Below are 21,535 nucleotides of genomic sequence, written 5' to 3' on the forward strand. Positions count from 1 at the left end.
GATTCCGAACCTAACTTGTTTTTAGTTACGTTTTAGTTATTTCCAGTCGGTTTTTTTAGCCGGGATCGTTCCACTTCAGAGTAAAGGCCTCCCTACCGTAATATTTTTTTAAAATAATTTATTTATTACTGTTGTGTATTTTATTTGTTTTGACTCCCTCGCAGCTTGCAGCTTTAACAAGAACCAGCTTATTCACGACACATTTGATAGAAAACATGTAGATGCTGTATACGCTCTCTGATAAACCTAAACTTTTAAGTCCACCTGCCAAACAGGGGGATTAAAGCAAGCCCTCTATCTAGATAAGTCTCATAATTCACTACTGATCTATCACGGGCTATTGACATAAAACCTTAAATGCTACCACCTCTAAAGGTCTTTTAACCCAATAAATCGATAGATAACCAATAAAGCTTACATGGTTACTCACTTTATCCATGAAAAACTATTTAAAGTTAAAAAAGAATTAAGCCAAACTTCTACACAAGTCCTAAAAATATTCTAAAATATAAATAAAATTCACTCAGAATACGATCAACGCCTTCCACACGTTTTATATCAAAAACCGATTAAGTATATAGAAGATAAATCAAATAGTTTGCGAATATTTTTAAAGAAAATGTCGGTTTTAAGATAAATGCTACCGGCGTCGATATTGGCACCGATTTTACCGAAAATAATTCTCATATTTTACGAACAGGCAGGCAAATAAGATTGGGACAAAACAATTTTCGGATTGGCAAACAATATTGTTTACTTTGTTTTAAAGTCTTTTGGAAGGTTACGGTCAAATTGTTTGACTTGAGTGTAAATTTATGTTTTTTATCGTTTACAGTTTGAAAGTTTGGGTATAAAAATTCACGCTGATTTTATGAGGCAATTTTCTTTATCTAATTTTGCGTACAATTAATGAAATCACTGCTTTGTTTCTAGTGAGATTTATTAGGACTGAGATTTTACTAATAAATTAATATGTATATGACTGACACAAAGAAATGTTTCGTATGGGAATCGAAATCAGTTTGTGCATTTGCTGGTCGCCTAGACATTACAATATGTCTCTTGCATTGAACGTATTGTGAAACCTTAAACCTTTCGTATACACCACCGTTCCATGTACGTATGTAAGTACTTTAACAAACATCTGTACATGTCTGTCTTATCCCCTTGAGATAAACAACCGTGGTATTATGATATACTGTTTTATTTACTTATGTGTACCGTAGTCTGTTGTCTCAGTGGCTGAGAAAAACAAATATTTGTACAGCGTAGCTACAGTACGGGTATCGTGTGTTTGAGAGATTTGTGTTTATAAACGCACCAAGAATAGAAGTAAATCCTGATGCTACCTTTTAAAACCTATTTAATAAATGTTCAGTATTTTATTTACACTATAAGTTGATTATTAATTGTACTGCTTGCTATCATAGAGTTAATTCGTAATTAATTTTGGAGTATGGGCAATACGGGCTATATTTCACCGTGGTGTCCGTAAGCTACCAAACTAGACACCATAGAGACACCAGAGTCGCCAACCCCACACAGGGAGAGTACCAAATGGACCTCGAAGAGATAGTACTGGCAGCCGGACTGGTAGCTGAGTGAGTGAGACACCATACAGCGCTATAGAAATTAGTGGTAGTGCGATCAAGGTAGATTCTTTGCTGTAATCCGAGCTGACCACGCTGCAAGATTGGTTTCGGAAGAAAAAAAAAAACAGGTCGAGTATCTCTCTATAGAGCTATACATATTTTGTTGGTAGCAGCGACTGGTTGCACTGTCATGGTATTTAGGTAAAAGATTTCTATTACACTAGTTACTGGACTTATAACTAGCGAACAGTTACCTCTATCATCAACCATGTTTGCCTTCCCCGCAGATTTAAGTTAAAACGACAATAAAACAAACCCATTACCTCATCCCCATATAAACATATAAACAGTTCATAAAAACAAAACCACTTAATTTACAAACAAAACACATTCTTTTAAAAGCAAAGACGACGACAGAGATCCACGAACATAAATCTCTTTCAAAATCTAGAACCGCTCAATAAGAATTTACGGGCAAATAATATCATAAGCCGTTCATACATCGTGATCGCACAGACAAATGGCTGTGAAATGAGCGCTGAGCTCCATTCTACAAAATAACTCTTCAGGATATATATCTGGTCACAGATGTAGCTATAATATTATTGACTAGCTTTTACCCGCGGGTTCACACGCGTTTGATTTGGATAAATCTTCCTCTATAATCACTCTCTCTATTAACAAAAAACTGCATCAAAATCCGTTGTGTAGTTTTAAAGATCTAAGCATACATAGGGATGGAGCCCAGTAGAACCGATGCTGGGGCCCAGTAGGACCGATGCTGGGGCCCAGTAGGACTAATACCTGATCCGACTGAAACCCGCTTACCCGTTACGCGGGTTTTCGGGTAAGCGGGTTCGAAAAACAGAAGTAGGAACGGGGTGGTTTCTAGTCAGTAAGAGTTTGACTGATACTCCTTATCGCCTTGCCCAAGGCGGGAGAAATCATTCGATGATTATTCCCGCTCAAATAAAAAGCGTGTTTAGGGATAAAAAACCGAAGGCCTCTTTGTTTTATACAATTTGTTTCAAACAGATGTATAAATAACTGGCTTAGCTTTGCAAACTAAACTAAACTTACTTAGTTTAGCTGTTAGAGGACGTTCGTCTTTATGAAGCTTCGCGAGCTATAGCTAGCCTTATCTTTGGACCGAGTAATCTTGAGTAATGGCCCGGGAATTCCTTCTATGTAACTTTAATTTAGATTGATTTTTACAGTTTAATGCGGTGGTTTATTGGCTCGGTTTGCACGTTTGGATTTTGACTATTTTTCGGATTTATTTTGGGGGTTGAATATGATTTTTGGATGTAATGTTTTGACTGGATTTTAAGTTAAACTTTAAGGGAACCTGGCACGCGTTTTTGTTGGATACTTTTAATAAATGTTTGGTGATTAGTGAGACTTACCGCCGTACTCAGAGTCATTTAATAGTTACTTAACCCAGTCCTTAGCAATTGTTTTCAATACAAAATCGTTACTAAAGAATAGTTTAAGTAATAATCATTAAATGTCCCTGATTAAGCGGTTGTTAAGTGATTTATATCATACAAATACAAAACATTAATACAAAAGCTACCAAACATAAACCCTTCACAGCGTCCTTCACCTTTCAAGAAACCCCGCTAACAAAAATTAATATTTATTAACTCAACTACAATGGTCAGTACAATAAAAATATACCGTTTTATCCTTAGATATAATCCTGCAGATCATATCGGGCTTGTGACCCACCATTACCGATGAAACGATCCTGGTAGCCAACCATTTTTATCCCCTGCCCAAATCCGAGGGACATTCGTAAAAAATGCCCGCGCTTCGGACCAATGATTGTCGAATATTCGTTTAATGATAGGGTTTGAGGTGAAAGAGTGTGGCGATTGGCGATTGTTCATTTTATAAGTTACTAGCGACCCGCCTCAGCTTCGTTTGGGTGCAATGGTGATATATTGTGCATGCATAATAATATTTTCCTTGAATCACAATCTATTAAAAAAACCGCATAAAAATAAAAAAAGCGACTTTGTTTTATACTATTTAGTCCTAACTTTAAGTTCCTCTGCTCTTTGTCACAGTAAAATATGGAAATCTAATTCGTTTTTTAATACGTAGTACTATGTTTACATTATTGATATTCTCATTTCTCAGCGCAATAAACAAGGTTTATTTCTATCCGATATATCGATTTGCTATTTTTCTGGCGAAACACATGACAAGTGACAGATGACAGAAGTCGCACATAAACGATCAATTGACGAACAAATCGACTGTTAACGTCACACATATTCTTGTGAAGTTTATATGAAAATAAACATGAATAAACAATCCCAACTAACAACTGCTGGGCAGAAAGCCCGCCAAGCATGATCACCTCATCTGGAGGATCTTTCTTTTATTAGGGAACTTCACTATGTGTTCCCTTAATTATTGGTTGTAAAATACTATTAGCGACAAACATCGCATATCCGTTTGAAGACTAAAACAGTTTTGATTTAACGTTAAAAAGCTATTTTTATATTAATTCTACTAACTGTACGAAGTATATCACAATAATAAACAAAACTTCTCCAGCGTCTAATAATATTTAAAGTTTAAACACACCACATAACATTAAAACATTTATCTACAATCTAGAGCATCTCCATTCTAATCTAGACTTTATTACCTGCCCACTAACTCTTAGTTTTGATTGCTAACAATTAAAACTTTGGTTTTGGACCACGCTACCGGCCATAACTTGGGCCATAAGACATTCTGTCGTCCATGGTATGGGTCAACTCAAGCAATGTCACGTGAAATGACTGTAGTAGGACCCTTTCGATTTTGTAGGGATGGGGCGGTATGTGTGTCGATAGATTTTAATTTATCGATAGTGCACTGTTTTGTCTTATAAAATTTATGGTGGGATTGAATATAGGTTTTATGTAATATATTGTTTCTGATTTTATAGATTTGAATTATTTTAAGATTTAAATTAAGAAAGCTAATTTTATTTGTATGCATTTTTAGTGCGGATTACATAACAGGTTACCGGGGCTCCGAATCGAAAAGCAAATGCAGGAACGGGTGGTTTTTAGTCAGTAAGAGTCTGACACTTTGTCTCGTCTCACTTTAAGTAGTAATTAGATGATATTTCCCTTAAAAAAAACACATTTACCATAATATAGACCCATAATACCAGTGAGTTGCCTATAATTAGTTGTTTTTGACGAGGCTCAATAATTTTGCCCAGAAATATCTCAATTATCCCTAGCAACAGTAACACTGGGCCGTTATACTAAAATATACTAAGTAACTAATATTATTCGGACAGTACGCCTAACATAACAATTCGTTTAGAAAATAAACAAAAGGTACATTATTTTGGATATACTGGATATGATTACTTTACTATGTAAGTATAATATTTGGTTATGTTAATAGATAGCGATTTTCAACCTTAATGTTAGTGATACAAAGCTGAAAATCCAATTAAAACATATCATTTTGGAGAAGGTTGACCTGCCAGCCACTGTTTACTTTGAGCTATTATAACCAGTTTATGATGGTCTCGCTTTGTATGATCTTTTCGTATATTTGACGGTCAGTTTATACTGGTTTTGTATAGCTTGATGTGTGCACATTTTATATTTAGCATAATAATTTCCATTTTCAATATTGTTTCGTAATTAAGTCCTTGTTTAATTGCTAGGCTACCTAAGTTAATATAAATTTAATTTAGAACTTGATTTTAATTAAAATAATTTAAAGAATCATCTAGTTGATAACAAAATGAGTTATGAGATAGTAAACTCTTTGATTCTGTTTAGTTTATAATTTTGGATTATTGTTAGAATAAAATTTCATGCTGAACATGAGCCTCCTCCTTACAAATCAATACCATAATTCAAGAAATTAATTTAAAATACAGGATTTGTTCACATAAATTAATGAAAAAAGGTCTCGACTATTTTCGAGTCACAAAGGAACTCTTCATTATGAGTAGCGTGCCATCGTCTCACGTAGTAGTTTAACTTAACAATCAATATATCAACAAGCAAACAAAAACAAAACATCGATATCGACAATTCCTTACACTGTCCCATCACTACACCTACACGTAGTAACCGCTTCTGATGACGCTCGTAACGCCACCTCTCGTGTAATGACGGTACCTCTATTACAGTGACGTCACCACCGCCTGAATACTTCAGTATTTCAGGTTGGAGTCCACTGGCCACTACAAAGTGGCTTTTAGGCAAAGTTTCAGGACTTAAGAATGGGTATGGAAGGTAATTTTCAGCTGAAAGGATAATTTTATCGGTTCTGGTTTGAATGGGGGAATTTATTTCGGATTGGGAAATTGAAATCCGTTTGGATGTTTTATAGGCGTTTTATATGTGAGAAAACGTTAATTATGTATAAAATATGATAATTTTAGTTTGAAAACTTATCGACACCTGGTTTTTTTAAGTTTTGTTCCTGTTCCGTTGTAAGTATACACATTTTTAAAGGTAGTATTTATTTACATATAAGTAGCGAATTCGATAACTGGCTTAACATTTTCTATGTTTAAAATGTTCTTTAGTTACACCGTTTTCTTGAGGGGGAAAACCCTCTAATGTCTTCTCCCGCCTAAGGCGAGGTGAGAGGGAGTGTCAGACTCTTACTGACCAAAAACCACTCCATTCCTACTACTACTCTTCAAGCCGGTCCCCCGGTAACCCGCTAGGTTTAGTTACACCTTCCAAACAGACATTTTTTCCTATCACCAACACATCATACAAAACACCTCAACCCATAAATAAAACCACTCCTAAAATCACCCACCAAAAACTTTGAAAGACGGCAGTAATCCTCATACTCTGCCTACCCCTTAATGAGTGTCCGTTATATTCAAACCGGTTGTGAAATAGGGTCGTCAACGTGTAATGGGTACCGTTGTAACTGAACTCGTGTTATAGCGCCCATTTCGCTGTGGTTTGAAGACCCTGACTAGGGATGTGATAGTACGAAATTTGATGTAATGAATATTGTGTTTTGTTACTTGTGAATTAAGTGCCAATTTAATTTGGAGTTAAAATCGAAGTGGTATAGGTTATGTATAACTTATTATGTATTGTTTTGTATTTCTTCAGTTGACGTAGGCAGAGACAAGCGAACGCAAAATTATAGGATTTTGTGACTCTTTAATGTTTTTCTTACAGCAACCATGGGTCCATGTTTGTTAGTAGCATAAAATTTCTTTTGCTACTACGGAAAAACGGAATCACCTTCAATAACTGTAGTGCAAACCTTTATTTTTTTAATTCTGATATTTTTTTTAATAGGCGAACTCGCCACAACCTCCCACACTGCTGCAACTCCTGTAAGCCAGGATCTACAGTAGATACAACCATGAAAACACCAGAACATTGAAGTCGGCGCGTCTCAGGGACATGAATGACTGTCTTGGATCCCGCAACGAAATTAATCAGAAAGTATTATTAAAGGAGAAGAAAGAGAAAACGATAGTTTCCACTTTTCTATAACATACCTAATTCTGATAATATACCTAAAACCTTGAACAAGGTCAAGTCTTCAAGGCCCGAGTGAATAGGTTGCTTATGGGCAGACGTGCTCCACCGTAGGCCGCATCATCACTTACCATCAGGTGAGATAGCGGCCAAACGTCGACCCATTAAATGTAAAAAAAAACATGATGAAAGCGTAAATAAACTAAGAGAGTATCACCCCTATGCCTGTAGAGAGCAGATGGCAGTCGGTCCCCGTGAAATACTGACACTGAACAAAATGTGGTTATGTCTCCGAACCGACTTAACTGGGACGGGACAGAAGCAAAAATATTGCTTTGGTTTTAGCACATTATTTGTGTCTACTGCTATACTGCGTCAGTGGTTGAGTAGTGAGTGATTGCTGCTTTTAAAGTTTTCTATTATTTCTCTGAGTTGAGAAAAGTATTGTTTTTTGGTTTACAGTTTTTTTTCAATGTCAGTTGTAGTGCTAACTGCCGTACTACGAGAGGCACCGTCACGCCCTTTATCGCTGAAGAGGAAGGCAGAGGTGCACATTACGCCACGTAATGCCGCTATATAATAATGTACACACACTTCTCACTATTTTGTTATAAGTTCCATGTAATAGTGGGTGAGTCTATTACCATATACGCAGTATAGTACCCTTAGTAACGATTTTGTTCAGAAAATAATAGCTAAGAACTGAGTTAAATAACCATTTAATGACTGATTCCAAAATATTTTTATAATATTTTTTACTTTTCTAGTCGTATCTGTATTGTGTATTAGAAAATAATAATTTGACTTAGATTTAGATGGTCATTTACAACCTCAGGAGAGTAATAAGTTCGTTACCGATGTTTCTATAATAGGACATACTCAAGTTTGAAAAAAACAAGATACAGAAACATTTTAAAATTCACATAAAGTCGAAGGCAAAAACCTAGTTTTCTTATATAACACTAAAAACACATGTAGCAATTCAAGATGGCCGCGCTAGTTTCTGCGAGAAGCAGAATATTTTATAAGACAAATGTCTCACGGCTGTATGTACAGGAATTATGGAATTTGTACGTGAGATATAACATGACAGGGTAGTTCTATCTAAAGTGGGTAGGCAGAGCATGTAGGGGTCATTCGCTTTTGGCATGACCTATATTTTTGAGATTTATCTCCCTTGAAGAAATGGATAGAAGTACTTACATTATGTCAAGTTATTTGTATATGAATACGGTAGTTTCCAACTAGTCAAATTCAATATGTTTATCGAAATGTTAAAAAGGAAACTTTTTCTATGAATTTTGTAGGAGATGGCTTCTTATGACGTCATCAAATTTTTACGTCAAATGATCATACTTATTTTTCAAAATACTGCTATAAAAATGAAAATAAGTAAGTATATCGTCGAATTTATGAATGAAAGTACGATTATTTCGGGATATTAAATTGTATTGAAAACTCAAATTAATTTATTTTTTACCTAGAAAACTACTCGATTCGATATAATAGGTGGGTATCATCTCGTTTTTCCTAGAATTTGTCATTAATTGCACAGTTGATTACACAATGCTGCACATGCACAAAGTATCAGAGAGTCGATTCCTGATTCTTTGTATTTAAGTTATATATCAAACGTTAGAATATTAATAACAAAAAATAAATATCATTCACTGTTTTACCACAGAACTGATCCTCAACTAACTTTTGAAACTTTTGTTATAAAAAGACCAGCAAGGCGGTTCTGTTTTCAGTCATATTTACGCAAACAAATTTTTTCCCATATTATAATTCTTTATGTTTGTTTTATATTCCCTGGCTCTGAAATATTCGTTATGTTATGAATTTCAGATTGAAAATAGTGCTGAAAAATCCACGTCATGTTATAATATCATAAAAATATTATACGTGAAAAATTACTTCTGGCTTCAATTGAGCGACTTGTAGTTTTAGTTATCGTATCGTCACGCCTTTTATCCCTAAAGGGGTAGGCAGAGGTGCATATTATGGAACATAATGCCATACATTGGCACCCACTTTTCACCATTTGTGTTACAAATCTCGTGTAATAGGGGTGAGGTAATTTCAGAGTATAGTTTTGGGTTATTTAAGGGTTCTAAAGTCAACACCAAATAACAACACACAAAACATAATATAATGAATTTTTTTCAAAGATAAAGCACAAAGGGCACTAATAAATTACAAACTAATATAATAATAACAAATAGCTCCACCGACCGACAGACAGACATTTTTTAATATTATAAAATTTGCTTTGACGTTCAAAAGTGTATTATATTAGGTATTTGTTGGTTTTCAAAAATTCTCTGAAATCACATAGAATGAATTTCTGCTCACTGTGTGGCAATATCATCGCCCTCTATTACATTGAGCAAAAAGTCGATGTTATATATTTTCAAATATCCCTTTCCTTTCCGCGAATAGCAGGCGTGTTGATTACGTTTTTGGCTAATAAAAACCAGGCAAAACCCAGTTGCAATATAACGGATGCTCTACACAAAAAAAGTAAATAAATAAGTGAGAAGTAACAATATCTAGTGTCCGCAATAAATTCATCGCTGGCCCGTACTGAATCACTTTAGCGCTATCGTGCGAAATACAATGCATCATAACCATTGTTGCTTGTGTTCCGGCGAACCGTTTCCTGAGCACAGCCAACCGGCAATGTATACCGTACACGACGAATAAATCGAGCGGCTAAAAGTGCATTTTTCTCCGTACAGTCGTGATATGTAGGACATTTCCTTCCTTTTGCGCAGTTGGGTAAGTGTTGTAAGTATATTTTTGCGTACAATATGTCTTGTTTTAGAAGTTTAAGAGATCGGTTACCATTTCACACTTTTGTGCAGGAATTGGTTGTATTTTATTAGAGAAATTGTGTATTTTGAACGTAAAATAATAACTGCTTTCGTGGAATATACGGTTAGTTATATTTCACTGTAAAACAGTAAGATGCTTTGTTACTAATGTGGACGAGTATTTTTATGCCTAATGGAGGGATTTATTTTGTTGTAGTGTATTTCCAGTTGTACATATTCATTTAGTTTTAATTTCAATTATTTAAGTTCTTATTTGATGTCGATAATTACTCCATTACTCCGTTTTGCAAATTGGAAAAAAAAAAACTATAACCATGGACACCCGATAACATCAGAGGTTTTACAAGTGCGTTGACCGCCTCTTGCGGGTTAGGAATTTTATCATTGTTTGCAAATCGGGAAATGGAGGTAATTGAGCCTCCACTAACACTACAAAATACAACGCAAGCGTTGTTCCTAGTCAATTTTCCATGAGACCTAAGTCTGACAAGCCCACCTACATACGACTTAACGAGGCGGTAATTAACAAAATTAATTCCCGAATTTACTCCAGAACACTCTGTAAATAACAACGTCAATACATTGAGGAGTTTCATTAAGAGGAGGATAGTTGCTTACATGGCCTTATTGCGATCTCCTCACCGAATTAATGAAGACTTGTTACATAAGTTACAAGTTACAAGTTACACAGCTTAATTAAGAAGTTATTTTTAGGTTACATTTGTATTATGTGTAGGTTACATCGTGTAGTGGGGTATTTTAGGTTGAACATTAGGCTGTGTTGCTTAATTGGATCTTTGAATCATGTCAACGGGTTGTGGTTGTCAATTGGACTATGTGCTTCAAAATCAAAGCATTTATTCCAATTAGGTCATAAATAGGTACTTTTGAAATGTCGACAAGTATTACTAATATCGTAAATGCGGTAGTTTGTGAGTGTTTGTTACACAATCACGTCAAAACAGCTGAAAGGATCGGGATGAAATTTGGAGCACTGGATACTACGATTTTATTAATTAGTCACGGCAGTTAGTCTACACTAGATTTTTTACTGAATACAGAGCAAATATCTAGGTATATATCACCTGATGATAAGCCAGACAACATCGCCTAAACACACCCAAAACACAAAAGGAGTCACACAGATAGAATATAATAATAAAAACCGCTAATAAATGTTTGTTTATTTTCAAAAACTCAGGACATGTTGGAAGTGCATAAAATAGAGTTAGCCGAACTATCCCGAGGTAGAGTAGCATTCGTGATGAATGTGAGCGCTCTTTCAGGTGAACCGGCGACGTTTTAATTCAGCGCCCGAATGCCGGGGCCTTTCAGCTTCGACCAATATTTTCTGAATAAACTTGTATGGCAAGTTTTAGTTTAGACGATTTTGTCTGATATATCGTATGATTTTGTTTTGTTTATTATTTTTTTTTTGGTAGGACAATTTTTGTGTATTCTGTCATTGTGGTAATAATACTTTTCCCATATCAAAGGTGTGTTTTTCTTTAAGAAGTTTGTTAACTTATAGAGATGTTTTTAATTTGGCCCTTGTTTAGTATATCGCCACTATTAACGATCCTATTCATATCCGCTTTATATACTTCTTTCGTAACCGATATATTTTACTATATAAATCACATAAATTAAACTTAGAAAAAAAAAACAGGATTAGTCATCCGTTTTCTTTATCACCTCCTTGTGTTTAAGTCAAGCAATATCCTTACAACCATTCTCCTGAGTCTTAAAAATACTACGCTATTAACCGCATCAAAATCGGTTCAGTCAAATGCGAGATAATCACACCCAAGCATACATACATACAGGTCAAACTGAGAATCTCCTTTTTATGATGTGAGTTAAAAATAGACTCAGATTTGATCACGCTTAACAAAATACTAAACTTTTACATTACAATTCAATCACACATATCGAAACGACTAATCGTGTCAAATATCGTCTAGCATAAAAGACACAGCATCAAAAACTTGCGTTCCAAAGCGTGAGGATTAAAAACAGCTCTTCCTTGAAAATATGTCCTTTTAAGATTACTTGGAAATAAAGAAAAGCTTCTTTGATTTTTTATTATATTTCTGTTTCTTGACTAAAAACATGTTAAGGAAATTTGAGCTCATGATGTCTTATTATAAGTTTGAAATTGCATTGAGCAAGCGTGGTGATAAATGCTCAAACCTTCTCCGTGTGAGAAGAGGCACTTTCCTTAGTTATTGGATAATTATAGACACACAAATATCTTAGGTCTGCGGACTAGAACAAGACCCATGCGTACGGCGCGTCGCGTGGCCCACGTGCCTCAAAAATCCATCAGACTACCACAGATGTAGCCCAGTAGAGCTAATCCCCGAAATGAAGCCATGCAAAACTTAATGTCTGTTGCCTGGGCTCCGGCTTGAATAGCAGGAGTAGGAACGGGGTGGTTTTTAGTCAGTATAAGTCTGAGCGAGAGTCCTTCTCGCCTTTCTCACGGTAGGAGAAGTTATTGGAAATGATTTTTCCCTCAAAAAAGGCTGACAGAGATCATAATGATTTTCTTGTTCGAGTAAACGATTAAGTGTTGTTATGTAACTAAGAAGGTATATACAGAAGAATCTCGACCATCATTATAAGGGACTTATAACATGACTGATGAAAAGTGAGTGTTACTTATACATTGTATCTGTTCATCTCTGCCGACCCCTTATTATTATATATTAATTGCCTATTACTTGATGCCCCAAGGCAAATAATAAGTACACATTCTAGTTAATAGTTTCGTCCCCTCTTCCAATGGACATACCTACATATACTTACATATATAAAATAGCTGACATCACACACTACTATATCACACTAATATTATAAATGTTTACCGGGGCTCCGGCTCGACAAGCAGGAGTAGGAACGGGGTGGTTTTTAGTCAGTAAGAGTCTAACACTCCCTCTCGCCTCGCCTAGGGCGAAAGAAGTCATTGGATGATTTTTCCCCCACAAAAAATATATATAAATGTGAAAGTTTGTTTGTTGATGTTCGTATATTTGTCCGTCACTCACGCTGAAAGTACTGAACGGATTTTAATGAAATTTGGTACACAGACAGGGTATGAGCTGATTTAGGTGATAGGGGTTTCGCCTGTGTTTTATTCCTTAGAAACACAGGCGAAACCCCTGGCAAAAGCTAGGAAATTATTATTATTATCAGCCATGGTCGCCCCATTGTAGGACAAAGAACCAGAGCCATGGGTACCATAAGTATAAATTTTCACCTAACCATTTTGTCTTGTATAAAATTCTAGTATAACTACCTAAAAGTGTCTGATTATGACGTACTAAAGTATAAGTACATCAAATTCAGATCAATAACACCCCCAACGCTTTCAATATTAAAATTGAGAAAGCGTACATAAAATACCCCTAAGCATATATTATTTATAAATATATGATAACAACCCCTATTATATTATACTTTAAAATAACCTCCGACAATTTTATGACAACCCTACTAATTTTTACACTAAAACCAACCCTAAAACGCCGTGTACAAAATTGACATACACCAGACGCAAGCTAAGCTGAATTTTATTATAACCCTCCAATGTTCATGTGACACTTCAACACTACTGGGGGTCGATTGTGCCCGTAATAATCTTTTTTACAATAAAACTGGGTCGTTTAGGCCATTCTCTCCAGGTCCATATTTATCATTATGTATGAACGTACCCTTTTGTAGGAGATTTTACGGAATAGCCTTGTAAAATAAATTGGTGATTTATCTTAGGAGGTTTTGGGGCCGAAACCATGTGTTTGTAATGTTCCCGACGTGTTAATAAATGCTTAATTGAAAATTGTAGAAGAAAATTCAATTTTTTGTTCAATTTAGTTTTTGTTCGGTCGAGATTTTTTGTTGTTGTTGGCAGTAAATTACTTGGTAGAATAATGTTTGTTTTATGGCTGGTAAACGAGCAGACAGATCACCTGATGGTGAGCAATCGCCGCCGCCCATGGACACCCGAAACACCAGAGGCGGTTAATTTCAATGTAACGCCTTTTCCAATGTAAGGTTGTTTGGGGATTGGGAAGACTGGGAAGGGGCATAATTGTGCTTCTGGTTATTTTATTCACACAACGCAAGCTTTCATTCACGTCGGTTTTCTGTGAAGTCGCGGTATCAATCCGATCGGCCTATTAAAACGACAAAACTAATTAAATATTTAAACATTTTTAAGACCCCAACAGTATTAACTGAATAAAAATATTTCAAAGTTCATTTCTCCCCAGTAGCTATTTCTCCTTAAATTACTAATGATGTCTCAATGAACAAAATATTAATTAAAAATCATGATACGGAACGAAAACATTAATTTTTGGAAAAAGAAAAACAAAGCGACCGTTTTTTGTACTTCATTAAACAGATCCGTGTTATTTGTTTAGGATGTTCTAAATTAATTAAATTCCTCGTTCGCGTTCATGTTTGAGCTATCAAAATTTTGTTCTTGTGTACATTTTTTGGAAATGTTTTAATTGCATTTACTCGTAAAAGTGTCGTGAGCTATATCATGATCAAAATTTAATATTTCCCAAAAGGCCATAGGTTAGGAGATACGTATAATTTTGTACCGTATTAAATTAATATTTTTTCCAGTTGCATTATTAGATTAGTATGATGATTCGATTAGTGTGGGAGAGCCATGCACTTACAAAAGTCACGACTTTACAAAAGCCGACGTGAAACAATGCTTGTGTTGTGTTTCGTTGGGTGAGTGAGGTTACTGGAGGCCCAATTTTTTCTCTTCCCAATCTTTCCAATTCCTGGTTCCCCAACAACCCCTAAATTCATAACCCACAAAAGGCCGGTAACGCACTTGTAACGCATCTGGTGTTTCAGGTGTTTGTGGGCGGCGGCGATTGCTTCCCATCAGGTGATGCGTCTGCTCGTTGAACGGCTTATTCCATAAAAAAATATGATTAGATTGATGAGCTTAGCAGGCGAGTTCAAAAACGCAGTTTAATACGATTTAGATTATATCAGAAAGGATTACTCTCTAATCTCTACCAAAAGTGTAGTCCCTTAACAGTTACATGCTGTTATAATTACATATAACATAACCTAAACCCAAGAGAAACTTATGAATTTATACCCGAACGTGTTCACAAAATTCTTACACGCACCGCACCCTTTCGTACGAACCATTATTTCAAAAACAAGACATATATTCCACATCTTCAAAGTAATTTTAACAAATCGCCTGCGGGTATGTTTGACCCATGTCTTTCTTTAGCAGCCCTCGATACGCCCCAGGCGGTTCAGTGTTAAACCCTGAATTAGAAACGACGTAAAGTGTAGGGTTAAGTCTGGTTGTAATGGATCTTTTAAGGGCAGCATATTGGAAAATGTTTTTGTATTGTGATTTTATTATGTGATACCTATAGATAATATAATATGGTACGATGTTTTAGCAAGAAAAATATAATATGTTTATAGGCATATACATATATACTAGGCTGCTTATCTAATAAGTAGTTATATTCATTGGTCTTTGAATGTAAAAATTGACAAAATAGTATTTAGATTTGTAATAAAATCAACAGCTATTCGTCTTAGTAGGTGAGTAGACAAGACTACGCTACTTATTTAATGAGCAGTTATAATCATTGGTATTTGAATGTAAAAATGGTCAAATCACTATTTTCATTTGTAATATACACTCCATGTATTAAAAGTAAGAATTTGAAGAAACCATGTGGAATATATTGTTGTTTCGGGTCTGGGAGTCATGTGTAAGAAAACTTGTAGGTATATTTGTAAACGCACCTACGACACAGGAGAAAATCATAGTGTGGGGCAACGAGTGAGGCGATGAGTGTGTGGAGCAAAAAAATAATATTTTATAATTAGTTAGTATTTTTTTTATTACTAATATTATGTTTTAGTTACTTTCATATTGCAATATTGTATAGAAGATGAATAAATACCAAGTCAAACTAAGAAAATACAACAATACTATCAAAAACAATGCCCTTTATGGAACATTAACACAATCGAACAATATTCTAATAAAACAATCAGATTTTAATTAAAATGCAAACTTAATATCTACCTATTAAGGTTTAAAATTGTATTATTATGTAAATCAAATAGCCTTAGTCGATAATATTTGTAGTGTCCAATGTGCCTATTAATTTCATTGTATATTACAAAAGATTATTTTAATTAAAATATGAAAATTTAATTCGAAAATTTAATTAGATTTTGTAATGAAGGTGAAAATTGTAATTACTATTCATTATATTCTATTACTATTTATGTATAAAATTGTATATTATGATATACTTTTAATTTAATTTATCTAATACGGTGATTAAATCCATGACAAGCATAACTATTTTTTTAAAAACACCTTCAATTTTCTTTACTATAAAAACCTTGTCCAAGTCTGAAAAATACTATTCTGAAAACCGCATTACGATTGGTTTAGCCAAATGTAAAATAATCGCGCAAAAACGAACATACGTACATACATACAGTTTAAACTGAGAACCTCCTTTTTTTAAAATAAGCGTAATGGCATACAACTCACTAGACCAATAACTGTCAAACACATAGTAAATTGAGTCTTAATTCCTAAAAGCCTAAACTCAAACTCAGCACTCTATATCAAATAGAGATATTCCACTAAAACAATCCAACAAAACACATAATTTTATCGACACCCATAATCACAGGCCAACGGACATCCCTATTATATTTACGCAAGGCTGACGGGGTACCCACTTACCTAATTTCCGGCTCACCATTTATATACAGAGTCCACAGGAAATAATACTTCACCATAAATAAAACAGTATACGAATAGAACCCAGTCAGTATACAATACATACATATACAACCCAGTCAGTCTACGTATACCACCACATATAGAACTTTCTTCAGTATCGTAAACGGAAAAGTATCAAATAAAATATCGCACGTCCATTTGTTTCATAGAAAAGACGTATGCTGTAAAGATAGAGAGGGATGGCTATATGTGTTTTATGGGTGTTAGAAAGAGATGGAGGATGTAGCACCTCAGTGAATCGAGTAGCCTGAGGCGGGACAAACGCAATATCCTAGAGGGTACTGGAAGGCTCGTAGGGATGGAGTGAGTCGATGATTTGATATCGATGAAACAATTTTTTAGGTTCGATTCGCAATGTTGAATTATGATTTTAATTCCTATTAATCTCTACTTATACTATAAATTAGCTTATCACAAAGTTACTTTAACCAACAAGCATGCATGTAATATGTCATGATCATCAACTATCAATTTAATGAAGCAAAGGAGGTGTATAAGTTATATTGTTTCTGCCTACCTAGTACCTACATGGGAGACAGACATGAGGTTTTGTATGTATCACAAAGTAGTTTCATTCGAAATTGTGACTCTAAGTTTTAATTTTTAGTTCACTGATAAAAATGGAAAAATAAATACAAATTCATTAAAAATTCCTATACACACTAAATTCTTTTTATAGTTAACTAGATGTATCAACAATCGTAAATTGATCTAAGTCACCAGAAATAAATAACCAAAACAAACATCAAAAGACATTTCATGTTCTTTGAAAATTCATCGCCCATCTTACAAAACTCAAGTTAGATAGCCGAGCTATGTTTTTGTCAATAAGTCTAAAATTAAGATACATCTTGATGAACTTTCTTAATTGGGGTCTATTTACGACGTTAATAATAATTTATATTCCATTTATTTATTATTATTTTGTCCATTTATATCGACGGCGGGCACATTAATCAATTAGGAGACAATTTAACAAAGTTTTCAATGGGCTAAATGGACATTATTTTCGAAGTTTCTGTGTCTTTATTACTTTGATGTTGATAGGTATATGTAGACATATTTATTTCTTAGAAGTGGTTTTGTGAATTAATTTCTAAATAGTCTTGTAACGTATAATTTTCATTATGTCTTTTATTGATTTGTTTGACAATAATCTATAAATATATCGTTAAAACTCGAGAACGGCTGGACCGATTTGGCAAATTTTGATCTAAAATTATTTGTGGAAGTCTAGCGAAGATTTGAAAAGTGAGAAAAAATGTTTGGAGCAGTACAAAGTACTGTAAAAAGTTAGCCAGGTCAGCTACTTGTCAATAAAAATGGTTTTTGTTTTAGAACGGTAGACTATTCTCTACTGCAGTTTTAATTTATACAACGAAATACAATTAAACAAAAAAAGCAAAGTCGACAATAAAACATCGACACTTTCCCATCACTACGCTACCAGCCGCCCGTCTGATTGGCTGTCATGTTGACACAACTTATGAGTGCGATATGTCCTCCACTTACTTACGACAAACCGTTCCCAGCACTATGTCAGCAGTAACTTACAGTTACAACGAACAAAGTAAATTGCTAAAATTAAATGGTTTTTTTTTCATAATATTTTTCCTGATTAAAACGAATGTTTTCATTGGATAGGTAGTTTTGTTTGAAACTACGTAACTGTATAATGATTAATGCATAACTTTAATATTTAAAAAAGTAACTAATTTGATAGTTCGATTAGGAAGGACATAATCATGAAGAAAACTACATTTAGACGGTCCTTAGCAATGCTACTCATGAGTATGAGTCCCTGCGTGGCTTGAAACTAGTCGAGTTACCTCGTAAAACAGTGGCTTGTAATAGAGCTTTTCTCAATATTATGTACGTAAGTAAACCGTTGTTTTTTAGTTCATTTAGTATGTCTCACGATAGTTATTATAAAAACATACCATGACAAATTACATATCATTAAATACAAAACAAATGTTATGTTACATACTCATACATATATTATGCATGTATCGATAATAACAAGTCTGTAATAATTTCAATAATTATTATTGTCATGTTATATATAATCAACACTCCTATTGATGCGTGTTAAGTAGTAATAATTTTTAGTTATTTACATGCTTATTATATAATAATTACATATGAGTAAATCAATCATGTAAGTATAATTAATTTTGTTTGTGTTCGATGTCCAACTCACAGTTTAAATTAATTATTAAACGATGGGCATTCGATAACCTTTCTGAAACGTTGCCCCATACTAAGATTTTCTCATGTGTCGTGAGTGCGTTTATATGTATACACATAACACCTAGACCCGTAACAATAATGTGTGGATCACACAGAGTCGCTCCGTGTGGGAATCGAACCCGCTAGACGTCGCATGGCAGCCAACATGCCAACCGTGCAGTCAGATATGAAAAGATGGTTTAATTTTTTTTGTTGCTTATGGAAATCCTTATTGATACGCAAGGGTTTATGATGGTAACCTACCAGCGTTGGACATTCACAACGTCACAAAGCATGTTTAAACATGGAGTACCCTTTTTTAAAAAAGGGTTGGCGTTTTGAATTGTACTTAAAGAAGGGAAATCGATCTCCAATCACTTCTGCAAGTCTTAAATACAGAACTGGAAATGTGGTTACGAATTTAGCCTAAAAAAAAATTAAATCAACATTCGAATTCACAGTACCTATATACCACTGAAAATTACTTATATCTTCGACTATTTGTACCTAAAAATTTAATAGTATCAGTTTTATATAAGGCTCTTCATCACTTAAAATCTAGGTGGTACTTACTGTATGTGTGAAAGTCGGTGATTTGGACGGTGTTGCAGTCTTCCCCAACCTGAAGATAGGTGATCTCACATCGGTAGACCCCTTCATCTTCAGGCTTCACGTCGTTAATCACCAGCTCTGCATAAGTCTTGTTTTTGGAGTATGATATTGTTACTCTGTGGACAAAGATATGATTGTTATTAGTTTTTTTTTTTTATGTTATTGACTGCCTCGTTGGTCGAGTGCGCAAGTGCAACTGCTGGTCAAGGGGTTTTGGGTTTGATTCATGAGTCGCACCAAAGTATCGGTTTTTTGAAAATTTCTCTGTAGTAGCACGGAGTCTGGAATTGTGCTCAGTATATGCCACCCATTTCACCGTAGTCTTGAGACATACGTATAATATCAATACAAAACGTAATTATTATATTCCAATCTTTTCTAGTTAAGTATAAATTGTACCTACATGTGATTTATTTTTTTTTCCTTTGCGTGTGAAATAAATGTTTAATAAATAAATAAATGCTTATTAAACATATTTTGCTTTCGATTCCACAGGAAATTATGAAAAGTTAACCTATTTGAATAATTAAATACTTTTTTCAACGTTCTTAATTAAGAATGGCATTACCAAACGCCACATCACAAACTGCCAACACCAATAATCAATAAACAACATTAAAGTAAATATTAACTATCCAAAAATTAAAACCCCCAAAAAAAAGACTGCGTCTAATTTCGTCGCAACTAAAAAAAACATTTTCGATCCCTAAGTCCCATCGCACAGACCTATCAATCTGTTAGACAGTCCACTTAATTAACTAAGGCTTGTCCCATCAACTTGCAGACTCACCAAACTGCCATTAGCTGAAAGATTTTCAGAAAAAAAAACGCGAAATACTCGATTTCCAATGAAGTCTCTAGATTTGCCTGTTTTTGGCTGATGACTCGATAGTTTTCGGAAAATTACGGATGGATTATTCGGGTTAAAGAGATTAGAAGTTGTGTTGTAATTGTTGAGTGAAAGTCTATTTTATGTTTGAAGCGTTTTAGTTGATTTTTGGTTGGCTGTGTAAAAAGAGGTCATAATTGTGGTAGTAATATGTAATGTGTTCTATTTTGTGAACTTTAAAGTTTATTTTTCTGCATTTCTTTCTGTATATCAAAAATAACCGTGACTGAGAACTCATGTCTTCATGATAGACTGTGATTGGGTGGACTTGGATGGATTCCCGGGTAGGGCAAAGTATTGCAAATTTTTTCCAAGTTTTCAAAATAGACCTTTAGCAGCCTTTTTTTTTGAGGGGGAAAATCATCCAATTACTTTTCTCGCCTTGGGCGAGGCGAGAGGGAGTGTCAGACTCTTACTGACTAAAAACCACCCCGTTCCTACTCCTGCTTTTCGAACCGGAGCCCCGGTAAACCCGCTAGGTAGTCCGCAGCTCCGGATCAGGCAACAGCCCTACTGGGCCCCATCTGTGGTGGTCTGATGGCAAACCTTTAGCAGCCTGGAGTCTGGAATTCATTTTTTTTCAGGTTTTCAAAAAAAAAATCCTTTACCAACCCGGATTCTGGAAATGTGCTCAGTATATGGCAATACGCTCATCCCCTATTACATGAGACTTCCAACATAAATTATGAAAAGTGGGTGTACATTGTACAGTGGTATTACATGCCGTGATGTTCACTACTGCCTACCCCTTCAGAGATAAAACACGTGACGTTATATTATTATTTTATAAAATACAAAATAGTCATCTACCTTATTTAAGCAACGCTTTCAAAAACTGAACACAAACAGCTAATAACACCTATGTTTATGTGAACGTGTATGTCCATTGAAAGTAGGGCATCTAGTTAGGTCAGTAGTTGCAGCTAGTTAGGTCACTAGTTGCAGTTTGCACCTAATGATGTTACATCACTGCCCACTAATCAACCGACCGTTTGTTACTGGGGCGGGTATCGATGCGGAGATACAAAATTATGTTGTTTAATTTGGAT

At 34.8% G+C, this 21,535-nt stretch overlaps 1 protein-coding gene across 10 annotated transcripts in view; it reads right to left on the minus strand.

Annotated features, from left to right (window-relative positions):
• LOC118276751 (hemicentin-2) overlaps positions 1-21,535 on the minus strand; it is a 476,616-nt gene that overhangs the window by 119,300 nt on the left and 335,781 nt on the right. For all 10 annotated transcript variants that reach the window (XM_050699980.1, XM_050699976.1, XM_050699979.1 and 7 more), the window contains one exon: positions 19,559-19,713. In XM_050699980.1, coding sequence (XP_050555937.1) covers positions 19,559-19,713 — 155 coding nt within the window. The remainder of the gene's footprint in view (positions 1-19,558; positions 19,714-21,535) is intronic.

This window comes from Spodoptera frugiperda, chromosome 17, assembly GCF_023101765.2.
Source record: "Spodoptera frugiperda isolate SF20-4 chromosome 17, AGI-APGP_CSIRO_Sfru_2.0, whole genome shotgun sequence".
Classification (NCBI taxonomy): domain Eukaryota; kingdom Metazoa; phylum Arthropoda; class Insecta; order Lepidoptera; family Noctuidae; genus Spodoptera; species Spodoptera frugiperda.